Source organism: Triticum aestivum, chromosome 7D, assembly GCF_018294505.1.
Source record: "Triticum aestivum cultivar Chinese Spring chromosome 7D, IWGSC CS RefSeq v2.1, whole genome shotgun sequence".
Lineage (NCBI taxonomy): Eukaryota > Viridiplantae > Streptophyta > Magnoliopsida > Poales > Poaceae > Triticum > Triticum aestivum.
Window position 1 is genome coordinate 256,599,743 of NC_057814.1, and position 14,946 is coordinate 256,614,688.

Below are 14,946 nucleotides of genomic sequence, written 5' to 3' on the forward strand. Positions count from 1 at the left end.
GGCTACAACCACTGGCAGTTACACGGAATGCTCAAGTCGCCGTCCCCTGTCTGTACTATGCCGCGCTCTACGACTATCGAACGCCCATCGACGACCGATATGTTGACTCCGGCGGAGGGTATTTCGTCAGTTGCGGTGGCGGAGATGGGGGTTGAGGGTGCCGGGGCATCAGCCACAGTCGGGCCGTGGATTTTGACGTCACTGCCAGGGTTTTCTTCATCTACTATGGCCCAATCCAATGCACCTTTGGTCGGTGTCAGCACATCTGCAACGGTTGAATATTGGGCTGCCATGGCATGGGCGTGGATGTTGTTATTTCCGCCGGGGTTTAGTCTGGCATCGTCCGCTCTCGCTCCACCTCCGGTGGGACTCGCTCCATCAAAGGCGAACGTTGTAAGTGAACATGCTTCTTCGGTTGCGCAGTAAGGATTTGATTTTAATGGTTAGTTTTTTTGCGGTTAGATTAGATTTTAGACCTGATTTGAACTGCTAGCAATGTGCATGTGTAATTTGTGCACTGATTCGATTAGATTTTAGGTTGACTTTGCATTGCTATGAATGTGCATTGTGCACTAATTGTGCATTCCTAGATTAGACATTGATCATAGCAATGTAGTCATACATAGTCACTAATCATAGCAATGTGCTTGATATGCTTCATAGATAGGACTGATCATAGCAATGTTCTTGATATGCATCAATGTAGGGTCATAGCAATGTAGGATCATACACATGTGCTTCAATGTAGGATAATACTCCCTTTGTAAAGTAATATAAGACTTTTTTGCGGGGTAATATAAGACCTTTTTAGATCGATCTAAAAAACTCTTATATTACCTTACAGAGGGAGTAGCAATTTAGGATCATACCTATGGGCTTCGATGTAGGATCATACCTATGGGCTCCAATGTAGGATCATAGCAATGTGCGTCATAAAATAGGCTCCATTTTGCTTGTGCTATGATATTGGCCCTTGTTAGGCAGCGGTGTTGCCTTCGCCCATGCTTGGCCGTAGGCCCAAGCTTGGGCACAAGCCAGCCCCAGTTCTACATGAAGATAAAAACGAGGAGGGCACCGCCTATCTCGTTGTCCGAGGGCTTTCTAGTATGTGCTGAGAGGGTGGTTCCACATCCGTCTTTCTCGTGTCATGTCACTCGCTGCGAGCCTAGGGTGTCAGACTTGGGTGCAGGTCCAAGAGTTCAGAACCGAGGTCGGTGTTGGGCGTGGCTGGAGTGGCTTCTGCTAGAATCACCTAGTCGGAGCCGGCGACATAGTCATCTTCAAGCTCTGCACTTTCGGCTTCAAGGTGAAGGTCTTCGAAAGGGGCAACTCCACCGTCAACCGGTACCGCTGCATTAAGCATGAGTAAGTTTTCAATGCCTTCTAAAGCGATAGTATTGGTGTAAGTAGTATATGTTGATTTCTTTTTTGATAGTATTGGATTAACTGTCGTGAAACTGATGTTGATTAGGGCATGTGATGCCCAAGACTTGTGCTATTTCGATGAGGGGTTCCAATCCCTCATTAGCAGGCAGAAAAATTACCATTGATTCAGTGCAGACTATCAAACGAGGTGGCCAAGCTAAGCCAGGCCACATATACAGGCCTTTGATCACCTAGTTCTAGTAAGAAATTAACCAAACAGGTCTTTGATGTAAATTTTGCTTTCGCACCGAGTTCTAGTAAGAAATTATTGCCATAGCTTATACTGCAGGTTTATTTGTATTAGCAGTTCGGCTCATTAGTTAATTCATCGTTCAAGGAGATATATGGCTAATAGTTTTTAGAAGACCGCAAAATGCTCATATTATTACAGAATTAAAAACAGTTGACAGAAAATTAGCAAAACCACTATTTTACAGTAAACATATACTCCCTCTGTTCCTAAATATAAGTCTTTGTAGAGATTTCACTATGGACCACATACGGATGTATGTAGATGCATTTTAGAGTATAGATTCACTCATTTTACTCCGTATATGGTCCATAGTGAAATCTTTCCAAAGACTTATATTTAGGAACGGAGGGAGTACTAGGACATTTTTTCACACGCAAGCCGGCTCAGATCAGTTTTCTGCTGACAGTCAAGCCTGAGTACCAACAAATATTACACACACGATTACATGGGTTACAAGAGCACTAGGTACATGTACATACATCTCCGTCTGATGTCAAGCAATTGAAAAGCTACTGCAAAAGAATGGCCATCTGCTCTAGCAAGATTCCATCGGCTCAGTACTAAATACAGCGCTTGCACTTCTGTGAATGCAAGCACACAGAATGGTCCTGCAGTGAGAAAATGAAGGGCTATTTGTAGGACAGAGGGCCAGATCTTGACACAGCAAACCTTTGTAGTGAGCCGGCACCGTGGCTTCCAGAGCTTGAACCCTCGACGAACTTCGCTTTCCTGCTTGCACCGTAGTCGAGTGGCCCAGAACGCCTCATACTTCGTAGCTGCCTCTCTCCGGTTCTTCGGTCCACTTCATAGCCGTCGTCATGCTGGGAGCCAGATGAGCTGTGGTAGCCCGACTCATAAGTGTGAGACCTGGGTGTTGTGTCCGATCGGTTCGGCCTCATTGATGGGGAAGCGTGTGCTAGAGAAATCAGAGGCGACTGCCTTGGGGATGGCTCCGTTGGTTCTGAACCCATTTGTGCAGCTCCATACAGCTGGTGATAGATCGAGCGCAGAATGGTGTAGGGTATGTGAGCTTCTAAGGTGCTCCTTGGGAGGTAGGGGGACAACTCACAGAGTTGATCAAGGAATATTAGCTTTGGAACAATGTGTGGTCTGCATTAAGATCATATAAAACCATCAAAAGTCGGCAAGGATCGGTTGTAAGCACATTGTGACCAACACAAACTACCAAACCATTAGCATACTGAAAATCTCGTTTGTCATAGTCAATAGCATTTGAAACCAGGAAATCAAGAACTTCCTGCCCTCCAAAGCAATTGGAAGCAAAAATCTCACCTACCTAGATTGTATTTAACGTAATATCAGATAGCAGTGATCTGATTAGTTTTTGCATAAATGATTCTACTTAAGATTAGAACATGCATTAAAAAAAGTGTATCACCATCATGCTGGGCAGCATACCAGCAGCACCAAATGATAAGCAATATGCCAGTATCTGGCTTTACACCTAGTATAGGTGCCACATCTAGTACACCGTCAAACATGACTAGAAATTCAACCAGATTCCAGCACCAGTACTAGTATGACAATCCTAGCCAGCCAAAATGATGTGCGCACCAATTGACACGAAACAAGAAGCACTTGATGTCTAATGTAAATCCATTTTACCTAGGATTGACTTTGAAACAAATAGGACAGATAAAGCACATCACCTGCTACTGTCATTCCATGAATCCAGGACGATTCCAGCAGATAATTTCACATGCAGTTGCATAGCAGATTTAATATTTGATTCAGCTGAGGAACGGCTCAGCAATTCAGTCTCTTGAAGCTCATCTGTATGCCCATTTGAAAGAGAATTTATTCGCTGTTCCTTTGCCATCCTAGTGTATTCACTTCCTCCAACCACAGCACTAATACACCTGTGCAAACACAAGATGGTAGTCATAGCTTAATACCCTACTATGCCAGAACATTGTAAACCAATATCTACGAGAATCCTTAGGAAACTAGCCTTGTACATGTTAATCATATTATCGATGGAAGGGACATACATATTCTAGTTTGCAGCAAAAAATAGCCCTGCTGGAATCATATGTAACCAATAGGAATAATAAAAAATACCTTGCTAGGCAGTGCAAATTGTTGCTGAAACCACCTGTATTGACATCATAAACAGCACTGCTCCACATATTGGACACCATAAATGCAGAACAAAGATATGGAAGTAGGATCCAAGAATTATCACTAGCAGAAGTAGATTCTGCCAGAATTGAATGCACCCACTCGGCGTCATGTTTGTCACCAACACCAACACTGCTTGCAACCCTTCTCAATCTAATGATCTCATTTTTATCAGGTACCTCGTCTGGCAACTGCATAGTCAATCCCTTGATTAGAGAATATACAAGAGGTACTTTCTCTTCGAGGACTGCTCCGACAGCTTCTACCAACAGTTGACGGAAAGTTATTGCCTGTCCTGCCTGGATACAGAAATCGGCCAACGTTTCAATATCAATTATCTGCCTTAGATTTGCATCTCTTTCGATTCTATCACCAGAATTTACACTTCCAGCCAGGCCTTCTAATGCATCACGATTAGACCTCAGTGCTGAATCGATACAATTTAACAGAGCAGAAGTATGTTCGCTTAGCATCTTATCCATTTTATCTATTCCATAACCACCAAAAAGACGAACAAGTGCTTTGAGTTCTCTTTTATCTGTAAATGATTCCGCTAAATATCCACCACCAATGGGCTGTGAGCTCCTGAAGCAATTATGAGTTGCATCAAAAACAACTCCGGTGCGAGATGCATCCCTTACTATGTTCTCGATGTACCAACTACATATTATCTCTATGGCAGATCCTCCTCCATTTGTCTCTACTGGTCTCTCAGATACTTGCAGGTTTGAGAACAGCCCAGTAAAACTCTCTGCTAGGAGCACTTCCCGTATACCTTCAGTAAGGTCCATGCTGATATGCTGCTCTGCCAGATGGATGATGCTTAGGTGTCTTCTTAGGAGAGATTCTATGATTGATGGTCGCTGAAGGCAGTTATCAGTTCGAATCATGCTATGGAACCTTCTCCTGAAATTTCCTATGATGCAATCTCTCATGTACTGTGAAATATGAAGTGCATAAAGTAAGTCAAACAAGGACACCTCCATATCTGCTGTCAGAAATAAATAACAGAAGCAATATTTTTTTATTCTGGAAACAAAGACAACATTAAAATGACCTTACAGAACAGGATATTAGTATTATGAGATCAGTTTCTTGTTCATCTTAAGATTATGATGTTACAGGAGAATAATAATATCACAGGTATCTTCACAACAACAATAAAAAGGCTACTGTAAAGTAAAGTAAAGTAAAAATAGACTGTCACATCAAAATCTCCTTCATTTCAACCATAAAAAGAGACAACTCAAGCATGTCCTTGGTGTAAAAGGAAGTGATAAATGATGTGTGTGCTGTCAGGTAGCAAAATAAACAAAAATAGAGAAGCAAAAATTGTACAGACCTCCCGGAGAACAAAAACATGGTTGAGAACACAAATAGGCTCCATGTCATTTAGCACAGAACATAGACTTGTCAGCCTTTGCATAGCAGCTTCCAGCCTGTTTTCATACATCGACAACTGAAGTTGAAGTTACGGAAACCCCATAGTGTTCAAATAATGATAGGAAGTAGCAAACTGACTGACATCTTAACTGAAGAACTATTATCAGGATAGCTCTCATTCCCTGGTGCTGACAGGCCTGGAACAGCTTTGACTCTTGTTATATTATTCAATCGTAGAGCTGCTTGTTCCGGCGAAAGCTGAAGAGTTTGGAAGTGAGGGTGTTAAGTAAGCAAACTACATAAAGCTGAAACTATCAATATGAGCTCAGAAATTCTCTACCTGCATCTCCAGTGAGCCAAATCCACCTTCTGAATCAAGAATATTTATCAAACCTTCCAATCCACCCATGATAGACTCAATAAGGGATTCAACATATGAGATAGAATCTCTGCCAATCTTGTTAACCTGTTATAATATTCAGTAGTCAATATTTCAGATGTGGTACATATAGTGCAGGAATCTTGGCATACATTAGAATCATAATTGAACTGTGTCATAAAAGGAGTTCAATTAGCATGCATGGAATTATTGATGTCCATGACAATCTAAAGTTCATGTATCAAAACAGGTAGGTTGTTCGCTTTTATATCAACAAGTAAGGCACTATTAAGGCCCCTCTGTTGAAGCAAAGATCCACCGTGATGGTGGCCTTATCCTTTCACAATTCGTCATAGCTGGCCATTTTGCAAAAGCGCATCTTCACGTTGTATTAAGCATCATAATACTGCACAGTAACATAATGAGTTGAAATACAAACCTCTTCAGGAATAATTGCAGAAGCACATTCTGGAAAACTGCAAGCTGCTCCGAGCCATGCACAACAGTGTTGTGGACGGCCTTCTGGACCAAACATTGTGTTTCTGAAAACCTGCAAGATTCCAGCAAAATTCAACTAGTTAACGCCAAAAAATTATAGTTACTTGAAAGGAAAGAAAATTGCAAATATAATAATAGCATGGCAAACGTAGGCAAAATACACTTACAGTAGTGAGATGCTGATGATAAAAGTACAGTTTTTTAAGACTTCCATGTTTGGAAAGTTGGCTCTCAAGTTCATCCACACATCTGTAAAAGAAGTTCATTCTAGTGAGATACAGCTTGCAGAAGAATTAGATCTCAGCATATGCATTTTTTGTGGAAGGAATTAGCAAATTTACTACCAAAAGATTAGTACCAGAGCAACACGAAGATGGATGGATGTTAGGAAAAAACAGCTATTACCGTATTGTGCGGATTAGCACTAGCTTGTCATGATTATTAAATTATTTGTAACAGTGCAAAAGATTCAGATAGTTCAGGAAAATTATGGCATTCCTGTAAGTATTATTGTTAGCTAACAAAAACTGCAGCATCTTTGTCAAGATATTGAATTATTCAATTCAAAATGGTAACTTTTGATTACCTAGACCAACTGTATGCAGCATTGCCTTCTGAGACCAGGCCCTCCTTCCCAGTAGACATGGTAGCCTTCTCCAAGTGCCTTATATTTATAGAGGATCGTGAAGATGTGACAATCATCAAAATGGATAACCAGTGCTTGCGCAAATCCTGCAGCATCGGATTAATAGGTTTAACAAAACCTATAATTAAACTCTATGAAATATTTAGCATATGTTTGCAAACAGTTAGTTAGACTGGTTTCCTTGCCAAAATTGCAAGTACTGATATTTCCACTTGCTACTTTATTGAATGCCCCATATTATAGTTATGAAGAAGTGCACCAATCACCTAGCTGATGCCCTCTCTTGCGTTTTAGGGTTTATGGCAAGCAGTGAATAATGGTGTGTATTTTTCACCATTTATTTACATACAATGATCAGGATGTACTCAACCAACCCAGGAAAACATGATTAAAATGATGAGACCATTAATAGATAAAAACGGGGGAAATAGTTATCTGCAAATGAGAAAATTGTAAGACAAGCATGTGAGCTTTCTATGCGCAGATCCCAACAACAGAACTCTAGGAGAAAATTATACCGTCGGCATGTATGTTGGAGTGAACTCCATTAAATTCAAGCCCACTAGAAAATATTGAACTATAAGCAGAGGCATCAAAACTCGAAAGAGCCCCCCCACCCCCCCCCCCTCCCGCGCGCGCGATCCAGATTAGGAGCCGGGTTGTGTCTCCGGCCTTTTTTGTTTTCTTTGGGCTTGTTGAGCTGTGCGCTCAGCAGAACCTCTTGTGAGACTTGTGTGTGTGTGGTGTGGACTCGTTTGTGTTCTCGGTGATCTGTGGCGGTTTGCTTTATTTATAAAGCGGGGCGAAAGCCTTTTTCGGTAAACTGGAAAGAATTTGTCAGGACACTGAAACTTTCTGAATGTGCAGCAAGTTGGTTATTTACTCCAACTGCAAGTGTGCGGAAAAACTAGTAACAGAAAACTGAACACAAAATTGTGTGTCTGGAAGTATGTGTCTGCATGTTTGCGAATGTGTGCCCAGCAATTATACAAGTTAAACTTTAATCGTGATAGGCTGTTAGCCCATGTGCCCAACCTGCATAATTACAAAATGACCTCACGGAAACACTTACAGTTAAGTCACAAGTAATAGCAGGGACATTCTCCCCCTGGGGTTTTGGAATGTTCTCCAGACAATGGAGAACTTGCTGAAACAGGCCCTTCAGTGTAGCATCTAGATCAAGAGCAACCATGCCTGGGGTACCAAGTAAGAACCGTATTCTTCCAGCACAAGATGATAAGTACGATAACGCATAGCCTTTTATTGCTGCAAAGATAACAAAGTAAAGAATGTGATAAGGATCACTGTCTTATATGTAAGTTACACTGAAAAGGGAGGGGGGTGGGAGGGGAGGGGGACTCAAACAGAAACAGGTCTGGGAGAACCTGCTATATATTTACGGACCAGGCAACAAAGTTTGCCCATTCCATCTAATATGAAACCAATGGTTGGGTCAGTTGCATCCTGAAATATTTTATGACAAAGTCAGAAAGGAAGGAAACAAAAGTTGAGGCCTCCAAGACAAAATGAGTAAAATCACTAACAATGTCAACAGTTCTCCCTCGAGTAGATTTTGATGATGCAATCCCTACATGTTGGAAGTACCAAACCACCTCACATTGTGCCAAAGCAAGAGCAGAAAATACCATCTGCAAGAATTTCGGGGTCATGAGATTGTCACTGACAACTGGCCTGAAGTTAGCTCATTTTTATACAGCCCCTTTATAAATCCAGTTAATTCTTATATGGCTTTTATCCCTGATAAGGAACAATTTTTGGCTTCTCTCAATCACTAAGACACGGGAGTGTTAACACTCGAATAGACTAATATCAAAAACAGCATCAAGATATCGTTCAAATGTTAATATCAGAAATATGGTGGATTTCTTTTGCAAGCTTATGTGTTACGACAGAGAGAGATGGTACCAAACCTGAATATTGGGCGCCAGGAGGCTAGGTTGATCTGTGAAAAACAATACCATCCTTCCAACTTCCTGCTTAAGAAGAATTCTCCTTTCATGATGTATAGCATCACATGCCACCAATGCTTGCTCATGCACTTCCCTGCAGGAAGTCGACACAGCACAAAGATAGGTGTGAGGAAAAAGGAAATGCTAGGAGGGAGGAAATCTTTACTTGGGAAGAGAAAATAATCCCCCGTGGAAGAAGGTCAAAACAGTCCACCAAATTATTTTTGCCTCTTATGCAAAGAGGATCTATGGACTTGTGACAAACGGAACGAAAAGGATGCAGAAAGCCTTCAACTGCCGTTGAACGTAAATGGTAAATGCCTCAAATTACGCCAAATCCCTTTCAGTTTCAAGCTATCTCAGGCAGAGGTAAAAGTAGACGAGATGAGATTGTGAAGAACAACATACGTTAACATCTTCTCAACCTGCTTTGCAATATTGTATTCCATATCAGCTTCCTTTTGTTTAGTACGTCCAGATTTAGCCATTCTCTTTGATTCTAAAACTTTTGGAAGGACATAATGTTGATAGTTCTCGTGAAGTAAGATGTACTACAGAAACAAATGAAAGCTCAAATTATTATATTGAACAACAACATCTAACAGTAGCCATCACATGAACTTTGATTCACCTCATCTCTGAACAGAGGGAGTACTAAGTTCTCTTTAAGAACAACCTGAATAACACAAAAATAAATAAATTATAAGATGTGAAGACACAACATAAGTAGTATCATAATAAAGTTCTCTAGACAAATAAGATGAAGTATGTGCCAGCGTGAGTGAGTGTATGGTGGCACAAATGCAAAACCATGAAACATCATATCAAATTTGAGTTCGCATGTGTCCAGCACATTTCGGAAACACAACAAATAACAGAAGAAAAGCATAGAATGTACCATTGCAACATCTATACTGGTCACCCGAAGTAGTTCATCAGGGCAAACAAGATATCCAAGAAGAACCCATTCTCGATATGACGTCACATTAGCCAGATCTTGGGCCCTCTGGCAAGAAACAGAATGATGTTATGACTCTAGTTTAAATACCTATCCGATTATTGTATTTGGCCACAAGGAAAGTGCAAGTATAGTATTCATTTCTAGTCAGTGTCAGTGAAACAACTAACCATGGGATGAGCAGAGTTTGTAAGGATGTCAGGATACCGCGGGTGAAATGGACTGAGGAATCCTTCATTTCTTAACTTTTTTGTATCCGTTGAAAGAAAGATAATTGGGCCAACAGCCTCTAGAACCTGAGGAGCAAAATAATTTAGTCAAAGCGGGTAAAAGAGTCAACACAAAGTAACACATATATGCAATAAAAGTACAATAGCAGAGAGAAATAAAATCAAATGCTGAACACATTGACCGAAAGAATGACGGCTAACATGAACAGATCATGGACGAACGAAACCAAACAAGACATATAATATATCAAAACAATTAGCCTTACAGATATGCTAAACAACCCTGACTGTCACTCTAAAAACAGTATCTGCACTGCAATGCCTTTCGCAATCATGGACTTGTAACCTTAGTGATAGAAGAATCTTTATCGGAAAAAACTGATAGAAGTACACTTGCGTGGTGAACATTTTATAGTAACACGTGAAGCTTCACTTCCTAGTTATTACTATTGGAATGTACAAGTAGATGGTATCACCTCGCCAATACGTGGGCTCACAAAATTTAGATCCTCGTGCAATCCCTTGACCGGTGGATCATAAGAATCTACAAACTGAACCAATCTGTGTATAATAAAATAATTAAAATTAGTGAAAAGGTGACTAAAAAGGAATTTTGCTCAGTTAGCAAGACAGATTCAGTGAAACGGACCAACAATAAATGTCGCTGAGATCCAATTCAATAGCAAATTAGCAAGTGCATAAGTTGCATTCTTAACCATCATGAGATTAATATATTGAAAAACAAGCACCGCTAGTAGAAAGATTCATACATGTACAGTTGCAGATAAACTACAGAAATGTCAGCAACTCAGGACTGAAAAGTTAGTACATTCTGGCTTTCAAATTTTGAATTAAATTATTGCATTGCCAACATGTTTGTTTCTAACTTTAGAAGTAATCAATTATCATGCACAGATATAATATTTGAGCAATTATAAATTTCTTATATGTCCCGTATGTAATACTACAATATTAGCACATGAACGAAACAAATGATTTAAGCCAATTAGGAAACAAATATGGCATATACAAAAAGGCTTTGAAAGGTGGTGAACACTTGTATTTACTACAACTTAGTACCCTTACCACCTTACCGATGATAAAACTCACAATCACGTCCACCCTTTAGCATGACGTGCAAGATGTTGTAAACCTGGAGGATCATCTTTCTTGGTATCTGTGAATTAGAACACCAGGCAGTTGTTACTGCAGACGAAACAGGTACAGAATATCCGGAGCCATTACATAGTTCAATCAAGGATGGGATTAAGGTTATAATTACCTTGTCAGAGAAAAGGTTGACTCTCACAAATGAGCAAATTAGATCCATAAAAGCATGAAGAATTAAAGAGTTCTGATGGGGCTGCGAAAAGTAGTGCAAACGTCATTACTTAGAGATGCAGAAATGATAGGGAGTTACTTCGACCAAGACTATTTCCTTACCAGCAATGTTATCACGGTACTACTTAGATCCAAAATTAGTCGCAGAACTTGTTCACGAAATTCCAGCAAATCAAGAAGCAGCTAGTGATGTGAAAATCAAAATAAAATTAGTCAAATGTGAAAATAAGAATAGAAGTATACTGCATGTGAGCATTGTCTTTTTTTTCTATGTAAAAAATGCAACATAATGTAGTATATTATTGTCCTAATTCCTCTGGACACATTATTCTGAAATAGAATAGTTAACAGAAGATAGCACCATTTTCAAGCTGATACTAGCTTGTAGTTGGATCGCACTACAAGAGATGTGTCCGTTCAGGAAAGCAGCAAGCTCTTACGTTTGGAGTCTGAATTGTGTTAGGAAACTCGTGGTTGTAAGTTGTAACTCCTTTATAAGGAGAGGACCGTAATCAATGGAAAGGCAAGCAATAGGGTTGTCAGTCTGTCTCCTACCTCATGCTTCTCTCCTACGCCAGCACCCCTCTCCTATGTGCATGCTATTATTCTAGACACCACTGCATCTACCACGACTAGCCGACAGCGAGGCTACAAGCTGAAGCGGCCTGTTCACCACAACTATTTCCTGAGATCTTGTACTAGTCGTGATAATTCCAGTTACAGAACCAACCAAAGTTTGACCAGTATTTTAGAAGACTTTTGGAAATCATCATGGTAGCTCAAAATTTCTCCATGTTTGTATGGTTATTGATTGAAGGTCAAAGAGATTTTGGGGCAACCAACATAATTATGGTACCAAAAAATATTCTAGTGGAGCATTGGTCTCATCTCTGACTAATACATTGGAAAATAATAAGGACTTAAGGAGGTTGGAACTATAGGCCTATGTCAATGTAATTCCATTTTTACAAGTCCCAACGAGGATGTTCGATTACAGGAGTGCAAAATACAGTTATAAAGCCCTATGTCAATGCAATTCCATTTTACAAGCCGGGGCAGCCTTAGGCCATATATATACAGCCAATTTTATCCTACAAGATCGCAGCACTCAATTGATAGTCAACAGAATAGAACAAAACTTGTTTACCCTGCCTGATACAGTTAATTGTTAATCTCGGTAGTTGGCGCATACCATGATCCATTGCTCTAGGTTTTGCATGTAACCTTCCGCGTTTTCCTTCAAAGCTTCAAGAGCAAACTTGTCTACCTGAAAAGGCATGGTGCCATAAGATTGAGCAAATTCCAGGTTGAGAGAATACATCCAGGTGGTCGAGACACTTGCCTTTTCAAGCTGCAGCTTGTTGGGATGCTCAGGAAATTTCTTGGACAAGGTGATGCAAATTTTCGGGAAATTCGGCATAACACCAGCTTTCCAAAATGCCTCCGAGAAGGTGTGCGTGTTTGGATCTGGGTAGTCCAGGATGCTGTTGAGCCTGTACATCTTGGCCAGCAGCCCTTCCGCGACCTTGGAGAGCTGAACCACTGGCTCCATCTGAAGGTGCCTCTGGCCACTCGATGAGGGTTGAGGCCCGTCGACGCCCATGGTCCTCCAGCTTGCTGACGCCGAGGGAGAGGACTCCTCGGCGGTCAGGTAGTCCGACCACCGGGGCACGCTGTCCACCTCCTTGGATTTGAACGAAACGTGCGCCATCTCCTGTTGGGAGGGCAATTGCCGGTCCGCCGCGCCTGCCACCGAGCTTTCTGCCGAGCTGGCCCCGGATTACCAAAACCTTGTCATGAATTATGCATTTTCCTTTAGGAGATCCAGGCTCCAACGAATCCGTTGGAAGAGCAAGCGAGCGAGCTCACCTGGCAGACGCACGCCTGTACGGAGGCCGGTGGCTTGCTCAGTGGAGCGGAGATCTCGCCGCCATTGCGAAGAAGCAGCTCCGTCGCTCTCGGATGGCTCTCCTCTGCTTCTCCTGAACGGGGGAGCAGTACGAGCAGTACAGCGACCTTACCCTTCTTTTACCCTTTTTTTTATGCTTCGTCTTTACTCCTACGCATGACTCGAAGGACCGTGGGCCCGAAGTTCTTGACTGCGTTTGGTGATGCAGGGGGCATGAGGCCAACTCCACCGCGCGACCCCATCCTGTCTCCACGCGACCCTATCATGTCCGCACGGCTTTCGTTTGTGGTAAAACGGATGAATAGTACGGCCCAGCGCGCGGCCTTAAATGGACAAATGTTTAGATTCCGTCCGTTTTTTACTCATCCCGGCCCAAACTTGCGCTCGGTTTGGGGTGAAACGGACGCGCGCGGACGGCCTGGACGCACGCCCTTGTCCCCCCTGGCCCGCTTGTCGGGGACACTAGCAGTCCCTCCGCTCCCAACGCTTCCACCCTCTCTCTCCCGCCCCGCCGCCGGCGCCGCCGCTATTCTCCGGCCGCCTCCTCACCGCGCAGCCCCCGGCCGTCCCTACCAAACCACGTCTCGACATGGCCGCCACCACGCCCGCACTTTGGCCGTAGTTTTGGCCCTTGATCGGAGGTTTGGCCGTCGCCGTCTTTGCCGGCCGCAGAGGGGACACGACCGCCGGCGACGTACCACGGCGGCCTCGACGGCTTCCGACGAGAGCTCCAGAGCGGCCAGTAGCCGGCCGGCAACCACCCCTGCTGCGTCGAGGTGATCATCGCGGCCTCTTCGCCACCACGACCGCAAGGTGTTCGGCATTTTGCCCACAAAGGTATGGACAGTGGAGACGAGTTTTTCTTCCATCACTTCCTTTGTTCATCGGACGATTCGTCGTCGGATGATGAAGATCTTGTGGTGGCTGCATTGGTCGTTCATGACCACATTCAACGGCAGCTTCCTCGGTACAGGGGGTCAGTCCCTGGCCGTGCTCCCAACCTGAACCGCAACAGGGAGAGAGGCCACGCCCTGCTCTATGCCGATTACTTTGCCAACACCCCGTTCTTCAAGCCGGTAAATTCCGTTGCCGTTTTCGAATGGCAAGGCATGTGTTCAATCGTATCCGAGAGGGAGTGGTTGCTCATGACCCATACTTCGAGTGCAAGACGGATGCCCTTGGCAAGCTTGGATTCTCCTCTTACCAGAAATGCACCGCGGCCATCCGCATGCTTGCATATGGAATTCCAGGCGATCTGGTGAATGAGTATGTGCGTATGAGTGAGACAACATGTCTGATGTCAATGTACAAGTTTTGCCAGGCTGTGATCGAGGTGTTTGGCCCAGAGTACTTGAGGCAGCCAACTGCCGCTAATACAGAGAGATTGTTGGCGACCAACGCAGCTAGAGGCTTTCCAGGCATGCTTGGCATCATAGATTGTATGCACTGGGAGTGGAAGAACTGTCCATTTGCTTGGCAGGGCCAGTACAAGGGGCATGTCAACGGGTGCACTGTCATATTAGAAGCGGTGGCATCGCAGGATCTTTGGATATGGCATTCTTTCTTCGGCATGGCAGGTTCTCACAATGATATCAACGTGCTGCAGCATTCTCCAGTCTTCGCGAGGCTTGCAGAAGGCCACTCCCCACCTGTAAACTTTGAGATCAACGGCCACCAGTACAACAAGGGATACTATCTAGCAGATGGTATATATCCTCAGTGGTCAACTTTTGTGAAGACAATCTTGAAACCCCAAGGTGAGAAGAGAAAGAGATTTGCCCAAATGCAAGAGAGTGTTAAAAAGGATGTGGA

At 42.9% G+C, this 14,946-nt stretch overlaps 1 protein-coding gene across 1 annotated transcript; it reads right to left on the minus strand.

Moving 5' to 3' along the window:
- Nucleotides 1-2,061: 2,061 nt before the first annotated feature.
- Nucleotides 2,062-13,293, minus strand: LOC123168185 (probable protein NAP1). Its single transcript, XM_044586056.1, has 24 exons — nt 13,095-13,293; nt 12,568-12,994; nt 12,418-12,492; nt 11,328-11,408; nt 11,167-11,247; nt 10,979-11,061; nt 10,361-10,445; nt 9,825-9,950; nt 9,595-9,702; nt 9,328-9,372; nt 9,105-9,247; nt 8,658-8,790; nt 8,271-8,375; nt 8,112-8,190; nt 7,799-7,992; nt 6,667-6,812; nt 6,248-6,329; nt 6,022-6,132; nt 5,544-5,669; nt 5,346-5,461; nt 5,163-5,259; nt 3,761-4,758; nt 3,349-3,558; nt 2,062-2,788 (listed from the first exon to the last, which is right to left on the minus strand). The coding sequence occupies exons 2-24, from the start codon at nt 12,934-12,936 to the stop codon at nt 2,308-2,310; spliced, it is 4,074 nt and encodes a 1,357-aa protein (XP_044441991.1). The 5' UTR covers nt 12,937-12,994; nt 13,095-13,293; the 3' UTR covers nt 2,062-2,307.
- Nucleotides 13,294-14,946: the final 1,653 nt, after the last annotated feature.